This window comes from Solanum dulcamara, chromosome 5 (assembly GCF_947179165.1).
Source record: "Solanum dulcamara chromosome 5, daSolDulc1.2, whole genome shotgun sequence".
NCBI lineage: Eukaryota > Viridiplantae > Streptophyta > Magnoliopsida > Solanales > Solanaceae > Solanum > Solanum dulcamara.
Window position 1 is genome coordinate 22370806 of NC_077241.1, and position 15134 is coordinate 22385939.

The 15134-nt window shown below is 34.4% G+C and overlaps 1 protein-coding gene across 2 annotated transcripts in view; it reads right to left on the bottom strand.

Moving 5' to 3' along the window:
* LOC129889092 (homogentisate geranylgeranyltransferase-like) overlaps positions 1 to 7391 on the bottom strand; it is a 44477-nt gene extending 37086 nt beyond the window's left edge. For both annotated transcript variants that reach the window (XM_055964224.1, XM_055964225.1), the window contains exons 1-9: positions 7119 to 7391; positions 6786 to 7021; positions 6601 to 6684; positions 6273 to 6347; positions 5841 to 5924; positions 5426 to 5515; positions 5235 to 5336; positions 5058 to 5153; positions 4888 to 4959 (exon numbers count right to left, since the gene is read on the bottom strand). In XM_055964224.1, coding sequence (XP_055820199.1) covers positions 4888 to 4959; positions 5058 to 5153; positions 5235 to 5336; positions 5426 to 5515; positions 5841 to 5924; positions 6273 to 6347; positions 6601 to 6684; positions 6786 to 7021; positions 7119 to 7167 — 888 coding nt within the window. In that variant the 5' untranslated portion in view covers positions 7168 to 7391. The remainder of the gene's footprint in view (positions 1 to 4887; positions 4960 to 5057; positions 5154 to 5234; positions 5337 to 5425; positions 5516 to 5840; positions 5925 to 6272; positions 6348 to 6600; positions 6685 to 6785; positions 7022 to 7118) is intronic.
* Positions 7392 to 15134: the final 7743 nt, after the last annotated feature.

Consider the following 15134-nt stretch of genomic DNA (forward strand, 5'->3'; position numbering starts at 1 on the left):
GGGTTATAGTGGATAGGCTAACCAAAAGTGCTCATTTCTTGGCCATCAAAATGGACAACTCACTTGAACATTTAGCAGAATTGTATGTTAATGAGATTGTGATGCTACATGGTGTTCCTGTTTCTATTGTATCTGACCGAGACCCAAGGTTTACATCTAGATTCTGGACTAGCTTGCAAGAAGCTTTGGGCACTAGGTTGAACTTTAGTACGTCTTTTCATCCTCAGACAGATGGCCAATCCGAGAGGGTGATTCAAATCTTGAAAGATATGCTTCGAGCTTGCATTATGGAATTTGAAGGTAGTTGGGACAGACACCTAGCCTTGGTAGAATTCGCTTATAATAATAGCTACCAATCAAGTATTGGCATGCCTCCCTACAAAGCCTTATATGGGAGAAAGTGTAGAACTCCTCTTTGCTAGAGTGAAGTTGGTGAACGAAAACTGATTGGTCCTGAGATTGTGCAACAAACTGAAGATAAGGTAAAAGTCATCAAGGACCATCTAAAAATTGCTTCAGATAGACAAAAATCTTATGTTGATCTTAAGAGGCGTGAAATTGAGTACCAAGTGGGAGATAAGGTATTTTTAAAGGTTTCTCCATGGAAGAAGATTATGATATTTGGCCAAAAAGGAAAACTTAGTCCTCGATTTATTGGACCATATGAAGTACTTGAGAGAGTTGGTCCAGTTACTTATAAACTAGCTCTTCCACCGGAGTTAGATAGAATCCACAATGTCTTCCATGTTTCTATGTTTAGAAGATATCGCTCAGATCCATCTCATGTTCTTCCTGTCGAATCCATTGAGATAAGCCCTGATGTGACATATAATGAGGAACCTATCCAAATCTTGGCCCATGAGACAAAAGAGCTTAGAAACAAGAAAGTTCCTTTAGTAAAAGTCCTTTGGAGAAATCATTCTGGCAATGAAGCAACCTGAGAGCGAGAAGAGGACATGCGAATTCAATATCCCCATTTGTTTTGAGACTAGCATAAGGTAAATTTTGAGATGAAATTTCTTAAGGAGGAGAGAGTTGTAACGCCCCTAATTATTTGAGCTAATTTTCGCATTAAAGTAGTTATTTCTTGATGATATGATCAACTGCTACTGACTCAAATTTTGTTACGGGGAAAAAATGTTTTATTCTAGCTATATTTTCGGGTGATCAGACTTAGGGAGGCCATAAACCTTTTATAATTTGGAAATTTGGGAAAGCTTATAAAATGAAAGTTCTAGATAATTGAAATACATTTCCAACCATAGGTCGTAGGCTTATAGGAGAAATCGGAATAAAAAGTTATGGACGTTTTAACGCAGAAAGGTCAAGCAGGGTGATGATTTTGGGCCCAACCCGAATCCAAGTCAGGTCAGGCCCATTTTCTTTGACATTTAAAGGATAAGTTCATCTTATATCTTCCATTTTAGACCATAACTTTCTATAACATCATAGAGAAAGAGGGAAAGAGAGAGCTTCTAGGCTAAGAAGCCATTGTCTACCCAAATCTGAGTCCCGAATTCTGAAGCTCGTGAAGAGAAAGGCATTGCACATTACGTTGTCTTCACTTTGAGCTAAAAATCAGCTAGTAAGGAGTGTGTTGTCGTAGTTTCTGCACACCTAAGGTAAGATTGAGGTTCTTTTTCTTGTTAACAAGCATGTTTAGAGATTTAATGGATTAAAACGGAGAAAGTAGCATTGTAAACTTGTTTGTTGCTTTGTTGAGACTTATGGATTAGGAGCTGTTTTGGTTGGATTAAATGAGTGGAATTAGTTAAGTTATGATATAGAATGATTGTTGATATTTTTGTTGATGTTTTTGATAAGTAGTTGTTGTCGAAATTGGGGGAATAAACTTTGTTTGCAAACCCATTTTTGGAGGGTACAGCCGTTAGTGCGTTGGTGATATCGTTTTGTACAAAATGAGTTTTGTGTTGATTTCTTTTGGATTGGAAACATAAGACATAGATATAAATGTTTTGTGAAAGGGATAAAGTCCAGTTTTGCCATTTTCAGTTTGCAAACTTAGATACAACCAGACAAGTGTGGCTGTCCAGATTCTCATTTTTAAGTAGCTGTTAGTATTTGGATAATATCGTTTTTTACAAAATGATTTTTATATTTATTTCTTTTGGGTTAAAAACTTAAGACATATATCTAAAAGTTTCATGTAGTGAATAAAGACCAGTTTTGCCGTTTTCAATTCCAAATATTAGATACAACCTGAAGTGTTAGGCTTTTCGAATTTACTATTTTAGTAACATAGTTCGGGTGGAAATATTCTAGGCTTATTTTTAATAAGAAATCTTGTTTTATGTCAATATTATGGAGATGATGGGAATTAAAGAGGGCATTTAATGGTATTTTCAAGGTTGTTTATATCGTGTACAAATTGAGGAACTTGAGACACGGGTTGGTCTACGGTTTGAACTCCTGAAGTCGTATTGGATTGTGGTATTCTAAAAGGCTGAGGTTTGTGTAGAAACTCTTGTTTACTACTAGTATATTGAAATCCTATCTTGGTATGGTTGCTATTGTCTTGAAATTTATCTTGTCATATTGGTATCTTTGGAAATTTGCAAGACACTTGCTTAACTCGCCCACTTGTACGGATTGCTCGATCACTTGACATTCTTGTGGACCTTTTCCTTCTTGTGGCTGTGACTTTGTCACTATTGGCATGCCTCTTGTTTCGGACCCTTTGCCATCTTGATTATGGATTTTTAGTTCGTCTTAAGTATGGAAGTTGTCCATTTTAAGTACGAATTAGGAAGCCATTTTTAATATGGTTCTTGGTTCTCTTGATTATTGGGTCTTTACCCTTCTTGATACAGGGCTTCGGTCCTTCTTGATACTTGAATCATGTTTGGTGTGACGGCATGACGTACATATTGGGCGAAACTTGATGTTAAATCTTATAAATATGCTTTCATGAATTATTGCCACTTACCCTTTTACACATCAAACTTGATAGTCATGATATATTTGTTGTCTTGATTTATTTATGATGTGTACATTTGTGTTGCCCACGACTTGAGAAAATAAGTTGAAGAACCCAAAGGTTTCAAACTTATAGTTTTATACCACTAAGCTTTATGCTTAGCGATAGTTATTTCTATCGTAGGAAATGTCCGAGAAGAGGCTTGAGATTGGCCATTGGAGATGAAGTTTTGGGAGCTTAAATGAAGATCACATTTGCATATAGGCATCTATATTTTGTAGTATTTTGGGACGTGTTTATGATTTATGGGTTGCTTGTATATTTGTATTTATGTACGTATTTCTGAGGGTTGTAACTTAAGGATGGTTGCTTGTTTTGTAAATTTTGGGGTATGTACATGTCCAAGTTTTATGAAGCACTAAATTTCCCCTTTGGAGTTGGAATATTTGAATGAAGCATAAATTATTGTAATACACGAAATGTCTCGAAAGCTATTTTTAAAAAAAACTATTTTGAGAAGTCGCCTGTCCTAAATTGGAATTTTTATTCGATTTAATTTTGATGGAAAAAAAATTTAGTTGGCTAACAACTTACACCTTTCACTATTTTTTTAGATTATATAAATGGGTCTTACGGAAAGTTATTTGTTTTTATGTCACGAATTTAATATACGTTTTTTTTAAAAGTAGTAGCATACTCCCTGGAGGATCGCTACATGATTCTTCTTGTTTCTTACAACGGGATTTCCCAGTAAGCTTAGAAGTTTTGGCCAGAGTTGTTCATACGCATGCTCGGAAAGCAAACCATGGTGGAGATTGAAAGAGTTGAGATTGAAGACACAATCAAAAGTTGCTGAAAGAAAGTAGAAAATGGAGAAGCTTGCCAAGGTGGAGATTTGTTAAAATTGACAAGATTCTAGATAGTTTTAATGTAGCAACTCGGTAGGTGAAAGTTTGATAAACTTGGTAGGTGAAAGTTTGGTAAACTTTGACATCTTGACAAAATGTGATGTCATTAATGACATCAAGAGAAAGAATTTATTCTTATAAATATGTAGCTCTTGATTCATTTGAAACACACCTCAAAAATATTTCTTTCTTATCTTCTCATATTCTAAGGCATTTGCAAAATACATTAGAAGAGTAGAGAATTGATAGAGCAATTCTCTTAGTTGTATTTGGGATCTCTCCCCTTTCTTGTTAATATAAATACAGTTGTTCTCTGGTGGACGTAGGATCATTCTGATCCGAACCACATTAAATATTGTTGTTCTTCCTTGTTCCGTATATTTTCACATTCCCGCTAACAATTCAAAACTACCCTTCCCTTTGTCCTTCTTATTGGCCTTTGCTAGAGATTTGGGAGAAATTCAAGCATCCCTGGCTACATGATTCCAATTTTGCTTATTATCTTCCTCTTATTTGTCTTCAACATCACTCTGCGTTCCTTCTGCCTTATTCTCTCCAACAGTCATCAATGTATATACACCTTGTGAATTTTGAGTCATGACAAATAGAGAGTAGAGAGAATAATCCTAAATAATCTACTAGAAAATAGAGAGTGGGTAATATCATAGTGAAGTGCGTGAAATAAAAGAATGTTGTTTCTTTTAAGTTTATAGTAAAGCTTATGGCTACTGATATTGTCCATCATCATTTAGTTATTGTATTTAGCTTTTAACATTATCACGTATTGAATTTTTCATTATAGCGGTATGATATTGCTTAGATCGAGTATTATATTTGTCTACATTACGAAGTATTTGGTGTAGTTTTTATTCTTTAATTTTTATTATTTAACGTGGATATTATTTTTTGGTGGGATTATTATTTCTCTACATTGGGCAGGAGCGGCTTTGCGAACCTTTCTGTTTGAGATAGATTACTCCAAAACAACCTTTTGCATTGGAACTTAATGTATTGATATGTATGGAGTAAAATTTTACTAACTCGTTGTTGTCCAAGGCTGACACTGAAAGATTGGATGCCAAAATTTCTATCACCGTTGACATCAGGAATATCCTGTCAAAGTCACAAAGTTTTAATTAGTATGACCTGAAATTTTCTTACATTTATTGGTTTAGCCCAAATAAATAACTCAAGTTTCATATTAAGATTACCTTAAACAGGGCAATGACAGCAGTGAAGATGCACATAAATGTGACAGCAAAAACCAGAGATCTTGTATAGAGAATAGGCCTCGCCAGCAAATATTTCTACAGAAAATAAAATAATTTGATAGTAACATGCCTATATATTTTCACAAAAGATAATTGTCGGTAAATAAAAATTACTACCTGTATATGTGCAAAAAATGCAAACTGAACAACAATAGCCCTCACAACCATGATGCATATTGCAGCCAAGGCTGCATTTCTTTTCCATCTAAGAAAAGGTAACTTTAAAACAGTGGACTCAGTTAGAAAGACGAATTAAATGAGAAGGGGAATAGGAAGAAACGTTTAGGATGATGAAGTGGCAGAGTTACCTCTATAGAATATGCACTTCCAAGAAGAAAGCTAACAATGAGAGCAACTAATAATGGTGGAGATTGAAACTTTATTCCCATGCCAAAACTCTGCAAATATTAACTACTATTATAATTTACAACTAGAAAACTTGGTACAAGGGAAAAAGACCAAATTATGCTAGGGTGATTAGTACCCCTTGCATTCCAAAAAGACCAAATACATCCAAGATATTGTTTACTTTATCGACTTCTAAAGATTAGTTTAAGTTAAACAAATACATTTATTTTGGACCAAGGAACAAGATACTATCTGATTCGTACAATTGATTAATATAGTTTTTTTTCTCTCATTATAAGTAAGTAGTACCTAATAACCAACACTACAGATTCAAAAATAAATTTATCAAAATGGAAGAAGGAAGAAATTGCAAACCATAAGTACGGAGGTGATAACTATTATCATGGCTCGTTTCATTGAAATTTCTCCAGAAGCCAGTGGCAGACTTGGTTTGTTCACCTGTTAAAAAGAGAAAAATTGGGGGAAAATGTAACAATCCAATCCATTAATAATATTACATTGTCCGTTTTGGGCATATGATATTATAGTCACAACGCATGCAACATGAGGTGATTGTGAGGGTAAAACTAGGTGGGTTTAGGCAAATTCCACTTGGTACAGTACCGTATTGCAACGAGAATGGTATGAACATCAATAAATCACGCGTTGCTAGGACACTGGATATATAAGAACGCAAGTTTTAGATAACTCTTAGCTAATGACATATTTTAAAGCCCATAGACGATATCACTAGTGGATATGGTTGTTATATAAAAATCGAGAAAACAAAAAGATAAGTTAAATTACCTTGTCTATTTCCACATCAAAGAGTTGATTTAACCCTACCACATAAAGGTTCATTAACAGCGACGGAATTAATGCCTACAGTGCAACAAACAACACGTTATTACACAATCAAGAAAACTAAAGGACATACTATCATTTTTCATCTGTTGATAAAATGCATTTACTATTTTCTTGTTGTGAATCTTTTAAGAATTTGTTTACTTGATGAAATTACTTTTTAGGGATTAATAAAACACAAAAACTAAAATTAGGAAAAACAAGACATTTTTATGCAGAAATTATAAAATTAGTATATGTTATGCTCAAATCAAACTTAACCAAATTTTACCTTTAATAGTCCCACAAAAAATGTGGGAGAAATATCTGCTAACGATTTTATTGGAAGAATAGAGACTGAACTGATCCCTATGATCTGGGAAATTTCAAAAAATAAGAAAAACATCAGTAACAACATATTTACTAGCATTTTTTCCAAATAAAAAAATAAAAAAAAGGAAAATAAAAGGCACTCACTGTTCCAAATATAGTGTGTGGTCGAGAAAATTGATAGAATGCATTCAGTTGCATCCATAAACCATCGTTAGAGGAGATTTCACATTGTCGTGACGAGGCTGCAATTATGTATCTTTCTGATACTTTATGCCTTGTCAATATATTATCATTCGTTTTCTGCCTCTCAATTAAGCTTACAGTTTTTGGAAAAGGCAACTTCGATTGGGGAATTATTCTAGCATTTTCCACTTCAAGTCCTATATTATATATATACATATGAACTGTTAATTAATGAGACATAATTGAGCATTCAATCTGGACAAATAGATCTAAACATATAATACACATACATACCCTTTGTGACTGAGGGAAATTGGCAGGAACATGCACATAAATGGAGCATTATATTCTTCTCTAAACCCCAGTACGTACTAAATCTCCAAACAGAGAACAAATCCACACACTGCACCTATTGACAATTGAAGAAAAACATTGCAAAGTCCTGATGAAGAAAGTGATCTGCGGCTACTCAAATTCCAATTTTATAACCATTTCCATTAATCTCTGAATATTAGTGTTACACTTGCCATGTTGCCTCTTCACATTCTTCTTTTTTTGCACCTCTAATTAGCCTGACCTAATTGTGTGTTGTTATTTATATGTAAATAAATACACCTTTATTTTATTTTTTTCTTTCGTCCTTCCTTAAAAGGGGATTTTGCTTTTTCAGCTGAATGTAATTACAGTAAGTATTACATATTACGCAGTTTATTTTTAATTAATGGTTGCTTGCAATTAATCTATATCTATCTTATATTAAAAGGGCAGCCCAGTGCACTAAAGTTCCCGCTATGCGCAGGATCCGGGAAAGGGCCGACCACAAGGGTCTATTGTACGTAGCCTTACCTTGCATTTATCCATCTATATCTATCTAGATATCTCTATCTACCTATCTATTCTATATATCTATATCCATATCTATTTATATCTATCTATACTATATTAAAAGCAACCCTTAAAATATTAATTGAACTTTTTGCCTTCCACTAAAAGACTTCAATTTAAAAAAATTGTCTTTTCACCATTTTTCTTTTAATTATTATTAATATAACATGGAAAAAGTTTATTTTGTACAATTAAATTTGTAGGCCTAAATTATATAGGAAGACGGCTAATTAAATTTTGGTCAAATCCATCGGTGGCCCCTTAAAGTTGGCACCAACTTTCACTTAAACACCTAAATCAAGAGATATTCAGTTTAGACACCTAATGTAAGGGTCTGATGTGTCATTTTGACACTTTTTAAATAATCTAAAGTTGGAGTGTAGAGCGTGCATTACACTTTCCTCCACATAGATTAGTTGACCAATTAAATCCCGCCAACACTACCATCTTTACACGTCATAACTTTAAGATTAAATGCCCAAAACTTGATCTTTTGTCCTTTGTCTCTTCAGTTCAAAGGAAACCCTCTTCCTTCTTCACCGATCAAACCTATCTAAGTGTATGAAAGTTCAATCTTCCTCGACTTTCATTCAGTGCCCAAAACTTGATCTTCAACACACTGTGCCCATTGTCTCTTCAGTTCAAACGAAACCTTCTTCCTTCTTCACCGATCAAAACCTAGGTAAGTGTATGAAAGTTCAATGTGTCGTGATTTTCATTCAGTTCTTAGTTAGTACTAACTTTTATGTTTGTTTATGTTGCCAATTTTCAAGTTTAAAGATTGAAATCAAGTGTTGGATATTGCAATTTTGTTGGGCGTTTTGACATTTCTATCATCTGCTTTTTGAAGTGACTTTAGTTTGTGTTTGCATGTTTCATCCTTGAAGAAGAAGGTATATGTTCTGGTTGTGTTACTGTCTGTTAGCATTTTGTAACTAGGTTTTTTTTGGAAATTGCACTGATAAAGTAAGGGGCTTTTTGGGTATTTCCTTTTTGAGCTATGGACGAATATATATTGACATGTTTTCATCATGAGGGTCATGTTATCGCAGACCCTAACCCTACTTACAGAGGAGAAGTAGATGCATTTGTCATTGCCATTGATAAAGATCATTTTAGCCTTGTCGAGTTTCTTTCATACACTAAAGACATTGGGTACACAAATGTGAAGGGTTTTTACTGTCAAAATAAAATTAACAATGAATTTGTCAAAGTTACTTCTGATATTCAGTTGTTAGACTATGTGAAAGACTTAATAGATGGTGATTACTATCATGTTTATGTGGTCCATGAAATTAATGAGTTAGGGAAATTGCCAACTCCAGTTGGTCTTTTGCCATGGCCAGACTCTGTTGATGTTGGAAATATGGAGAATGAGGCTATTTCAGATGTGAATGAGACTGGGGATATTTCAGATGTGAATGAGACTGGGATATTTCAGATGTGAATGAGTCAGATTTGCCTAGTAGTGACTCAGATATAAATGTCATTCCTGATGAAGATGGTTCAGATGTTGATGAAGAATTGAGATCCTTTAGATCTGAAAGGAGGAACAAAAGAAATTCCAATCCTAAGAGAAAAAAGAAATTACCTGAAGAAATACCAGTAGGTGAAGCTGGTATTGATAGAGGCTTTGAAGATATTGAACGAAATAAGAAGGATAGATATGTTGGCAGATTAGGAGGAGATGAAGAGTATATTAATAGCTCAGACTGTGATAGTGATAATAGCACAGATGTGGTAGATGTAGAAGCTGTTAGGGGTGTTGATCAACCAGGAAGAAGAAAGAGTAAAAATGTCTGGTATGATGCTGAATGTGAAGTCTCTATTTTTGAACTTGGAATGATTTTTGAAAATTCTAAATAATTTAGAAAGGCTTTGACAAATTATGCAGTAAAAAATAATTATCAGATTAAATTAAGGCCTAATGAAATTAATAGAGTGATGGCTAAATGTAAATTCAAGGAAAAATGCAAATGGTTGTGTTATGGTGCAACTGATAGAGATTCTGGTAACTTTTTGATCAAGAACTACCATCCTATACATAAGTGTTCTCCATCAAATGAGAACAAAATGTGTACAAGTAAATTCCTAGCAAATAAATTTAGGGATGAAATAACTAAACAATCATCCATAAAGATTTGAGAAATACAAGAATTCTGCAGGGAGAAGTTAGGATTGTATGTGGGTAGGACCATCTATTACAAGGCAAAGCTAATGATTCTTAGAGAATCCATGGGTGAATGGAATATGGAATTTTCAAGATTATGTGATTATTCTGAGGTTATAAAATAGACCAATCCTGGTAGTTCTATTTTTTTAAGAATGGTCGGAGAAACTGCACCAGGACAGAATTTATTTGTATACTTCTATGTGTGTTTGGATGCATTAAAAAGGGGGTGGAAGGAAGGATGTAGAAGAATAATAGGATTTGATGGATGTTTCTTAAAGGGTGCTTGCAAGGGTGAACTTCTAGTAGCAGTTGGCAAGAATGGAAACAATCAGATGTTTCCTATAGCCTGGGCAGTTGTAGATAAGAAAACTAAGCATAGTTGGAGTTTCTTTATTAATTATTTGATAGAGGACCTGCAGTTGGGTACTGGACAGGGCCTTACTGTGATGGCAGATATGCAAAAGGTAATTACATATTAGATTTGCTAAAGCTATTAGATTATCTATTAAGTATTGAATTGCATTTTATTTTCTTTGCAGGGTTTTCATGCAGCAGTTGCTGAACTGCTACCAAATGCTGAAGTTAGAATATGTGCTAGACACATTTGGTCTAATTGGAATCAAACCTGGAAAGGAGAGGAAATGAGAAAATAATTCTGGAGATGTTCAAAGTCAAGTTTTGAAGTGAAGTTCAAGGATGAGCTTCATAAAATGAGCAAACTTGGTAAGGATATTTGTGCTGACCTATTGCATTATCCAAATGTGTCATGGGTTAGGGCATTCTTTCAAGAGCATTCCAAATGTGATGTAGTTGAAAATAACATGTGTGAGACCTTTAACTTATGGATCATATCATGTAGACACAAATCTATAATAACTATGTTGGAGGAAATTAGGAGAAAGATAATGACAAGAACTGTGGATATGATTAAGTTTGCCAACACCTGAATATCTGATATTGCACCTATGGCTAGACTTATCTTAGAGGAGAATAAGGACAAGTCTAGGACATGCAAGGTGCTTTGGAATGCTAATGTTAGTTTTGAGATTCGAGAAGGGGAGTACACGCATACAGTTAACTTGGCTGATATAGTTTGTAGTTGTAGAACTTGGCAACTGAGAGGCATTCCATGCCAACATGTTATTGCTGCTTTGTGCCACATATAACAGGAGCCTGAACCTCTTGTGGAGCATTGGTATAAGAAAGATACCTTCTTAAAGGCTTATAGTCATTTCATCCAACCAATTCCAAATATGAAGATGTGGCCTGAAACTAACAATCCAAGGATTGAACCTCCTGAACCTAAACCAATGCCTGACAGACCTGGAAGAAGTAGAAGAAAGGGCAAAGATGAACCAAGAAAGAAGTATGGGAAAATGTCCAAACAAGGAGTGAAACAAACTTGTTCCATGTGTAAACAACAAGGTCATAACAAGAGATATTGTAAGGTAACATAATTTATACTTGCTTGTGTCTTTTTTAATCACTTGTTGAATTTTTAATGAACATATATTTTATGGTTAAATATTCAGGTTGCTGGTCAAAGTTCAGAAGAAGCTACCCATAATTCACAATTTACTAGTCAAAGATCACAAGGAAGTTGCCAACCTAAATCAAAAAACTTCAGTTAACCTGAACCAAAAAAGACTCTGCAAGCTGAACCAACAACATTCAACTAACTTGCATCAACTACATCAAGCAAGCATGTTTCTTCAACAATAGTTTGTGCTGATACAAGTAGAGTTAAGAGGGTGAATGATACAAGCTCAAGCCAACCACCATCATATGTGGATACAAGTATTCCTTTTACAAGAGGAATAACAAGTCAACTACCTCGGAGGGAAAGAAATACTGTTGGACAAAAGAGACGAGTTGCAGCAACTGGAGAAGACTCTATAAGAGGAGGGACAAAGAAGCCATCATATGGTGGATCAAGTAATGTTGGATTTGGCATATTCACAAGTGCAAGTGGAACCCAAATACTCAATGTATGTTGTTTTCTCCTTTGGTTACGTACTAATCTTCAGTAGTGCAGCTTACTTACTAATTTTGGTTTCTCTTATTCTGTAAAAACAGCCAGGGACTTCAAGTCAAAGGATTCTACCAACAGGTTCAAATTTTAAGGATGCAAGTTCAACAAACATAGACCTTAGTTTTAAGATTAGAGGCGTGAGATGGAAAAATAGAGATGCTGTCACTACCAACCAGTTGCAGCAAATGGTAAACAAAAAGAAGAAATAACAGCAGCTTGAAGTTTTGAATACTAATTGCGGATTGCTTAACAGCTTAATATAAAGTGTAACATCTTTTGAGGATTGTAACCTTGTTAAACCAGTCCACTGATCGTAGTATTTAGCATAACGCTAACTTTGAGTTCATTATGGATTATGTTTTTGTAGTTACTTTGTGATATTGTTAAATGTTTTTGGTATTAAATTTGTGAAGTCTCTATTTTTGTTGTTAGTATTAACCAGTCCACTGTTTTTGAATTACATTGTGCAGGGATTTTGAACTTTTAACAAGTGAAATATGTATTCACTTCAACAAGATGTTAATTGTGAATTATATACAACAATAACATTAATTACCAAGATGTTAATTATGAATGAGTTACGACATTCTTTCAAGAGCATTCCAAATGTGATGTAGTTGAAAATAACATGTGTGAGATCTTTAACTTATGGATCATATCATGTAGACACAAATCTATAATAACTATGTTGGAGGAAATTAGGAGAAAGATAATGACAAGAACTGTGGACATGATTAAGTTTGCCAACACCTGAATATCTGATATTGCACCTATGGCTAGACTTATCTTAGAGGAGAATAAGGACAAGTCTAGGACATGCAAGGTGCTTTGGAATGCTAATGTTAGGTTTGAGATTAGAGAAGGGGAGTACAGGCATACAGTTAACTTGGCTGATATAGTTTGTAGTTGTAGAACTTGGCAACTGAGAGGCATTCCATGCCAACATGCTATTGCTGCTTTGTGCCACATATAACATGAGCCTGAACCTCTTGTGGAGCATTGGTATAAAAAGGATGCCTTCTTAAAGGCTTATAGTCATTTCATCCAACCAATTCCAAATATGAAGATGTGGCCTGAAACTAATAATCCAAGGATTGAACCTCCTGAACCTAAACCAATGCCTGACAGACCTGCAAGAAGTAGAAAAAAGGGCAAAGATGAACCAAGAAAGAAGTATGGGAAAATGTCCAAACAAGGAGTGAAACAAACTTGTTCCATGTGTAAACAACAAGGTCATAACAAGAGATATTGTAAGGTAACATAATTTATACTTGCTTGTGTCTTTTTTAATCACTTATTGAATTTTTAATGAACATATATTTTATGGTTAAATATTCAGGTTGCTGGTCAAAGTTCAGAAGCAGCTACCCATAATTCACAATTTACTGGTCAAAGATCACAAGGAAGTTGCCAACCTAAATAAAAAAACTTCAGTTAACCTGAACCAAAAAAGACTCTGCAAGCTGAACCAACAACATTCAACCAACCTGCATCAACTACATCAAGCAAGCATGCTTCTTCAACAATAGTTTGTGCTGATACAAGTAGAGTTAAGAGGGTGAATGATACAAGCTCAAGCCAACCACTATCATATGTGGATACAAGTATTCCTTTTACAAGAGGAATAACAAGTCAACTACCTCGGAGGGAAAGAAAGACTGTTGGACAAAAGAGACGAGTTGCAGCAACTGGAGAAGACTCTGTAAGAGGAGGGACAAAGAAGCCATCATATGGTGGATCAAGTAATGTTGGATTTGGCATATTCACAAGTGCAAGTGGAACCCAAATACTCAATGTATGTTGTTTTCTCCTTTGGTTACGTACTAATCTTCAGTAGTGCAGCTTACTTACTAATTTTGGTTTCTCTTATTCTGTAAAAACAGCCAGGGACTTCAAGTCAAAGGATTCTACCAACAGGTTCAAATTTTAAGAATGCAAGTTCAACAAACATAGACCTTAGTTTTAAGACTAGAGGCGTGAGATGGAAAAATAGAGATGTTGTCACTACCAACCAGTTGCAGCAAATGGTAAACAAAAAGAAGAAATAACAGCAGCTTGAAGTTTTGAATACTAATTGCGGATTGCTTAACAGCTTAATATAAAGTGTAACATCTTTTGAGGATTGTAACCTTGTTAAACCAGTCCACTGATCGTGGTATTTAGCATAACGCTAACTTTGAGTTCATTATGGATTATGTTTTTGTAGTTACTTTGTGATATTGTTAAATGTTTTTGGTATTAAATTTGTGAAGTCTCTATTTTTGTTGTTGGTATTAACCAGTCCACTGTTTTTGAATTACATTGCGCAGGGATTTTGAACTTTTAACAAGTGAAATATGTATTCACTTCAACAAGATGTTAATTGTGAATTATATACAACAATAACATCAAAATATATACAAATGTGGCCTAGATAGAAATTTACAACAACAACAACAACATGAAGATTCTTTCTTCACAGCAACAACAACATCAGACCCTTACATTAACTTTACATCAATTTACAGCAACAACAAAATCAAAATAATACTGCACCACCACCTATCCAAAACATAAACAACTTTACAGCAAAAACACAACACATTTTAACAATTAGGCTTCAATCTCCATATTCCAATCGCTACCAACCCAGTGACGATCACCCAACAATAAATATATTTCTTGCTCAATTTATGTTTTCATCAAAAGCCTTGACTTTTTTCAACAAATCCCAAATCACCTTATTTTCTTGAGGAGGGTGTCGATCTTCATACCAATAAAAAAATCACAGCCACCCATTTTCTATAAAATCAATCAGAAAAAAAATTAGAAGCCCACAATTAATAAAAAATACTTATTCCTCTTTTGTTGTACTTACAGGAAATAAATAGAGCTTTAATATTCACATTGAATAAAAGTTGCAATATATGAGTAAAAATATTAACATAAAGAATTACTTTACCTTTGAAAGTTTACAAGTAAAAAATCTATGACCTGGATTTAGTTGGATCCAAGAAGTCTTTAATAGTGCTTCATTACCACATTTACAATATCGACATTCATCCAAAGAGGCCATGAAAGAGTTGGAGAAGCTCGACATGGAAGTGTAGGAGAAGAGTGACATGAAAGAGAGAAAAACAAAGAAGAAGAGAGAACTGATTTTTGCCTTTTTCTTTTTCCAAATCAGAGAAACAATCTAAGAAATTAGGGCATGAAAGAGAGAAAAATAAAGAAGAAGAGA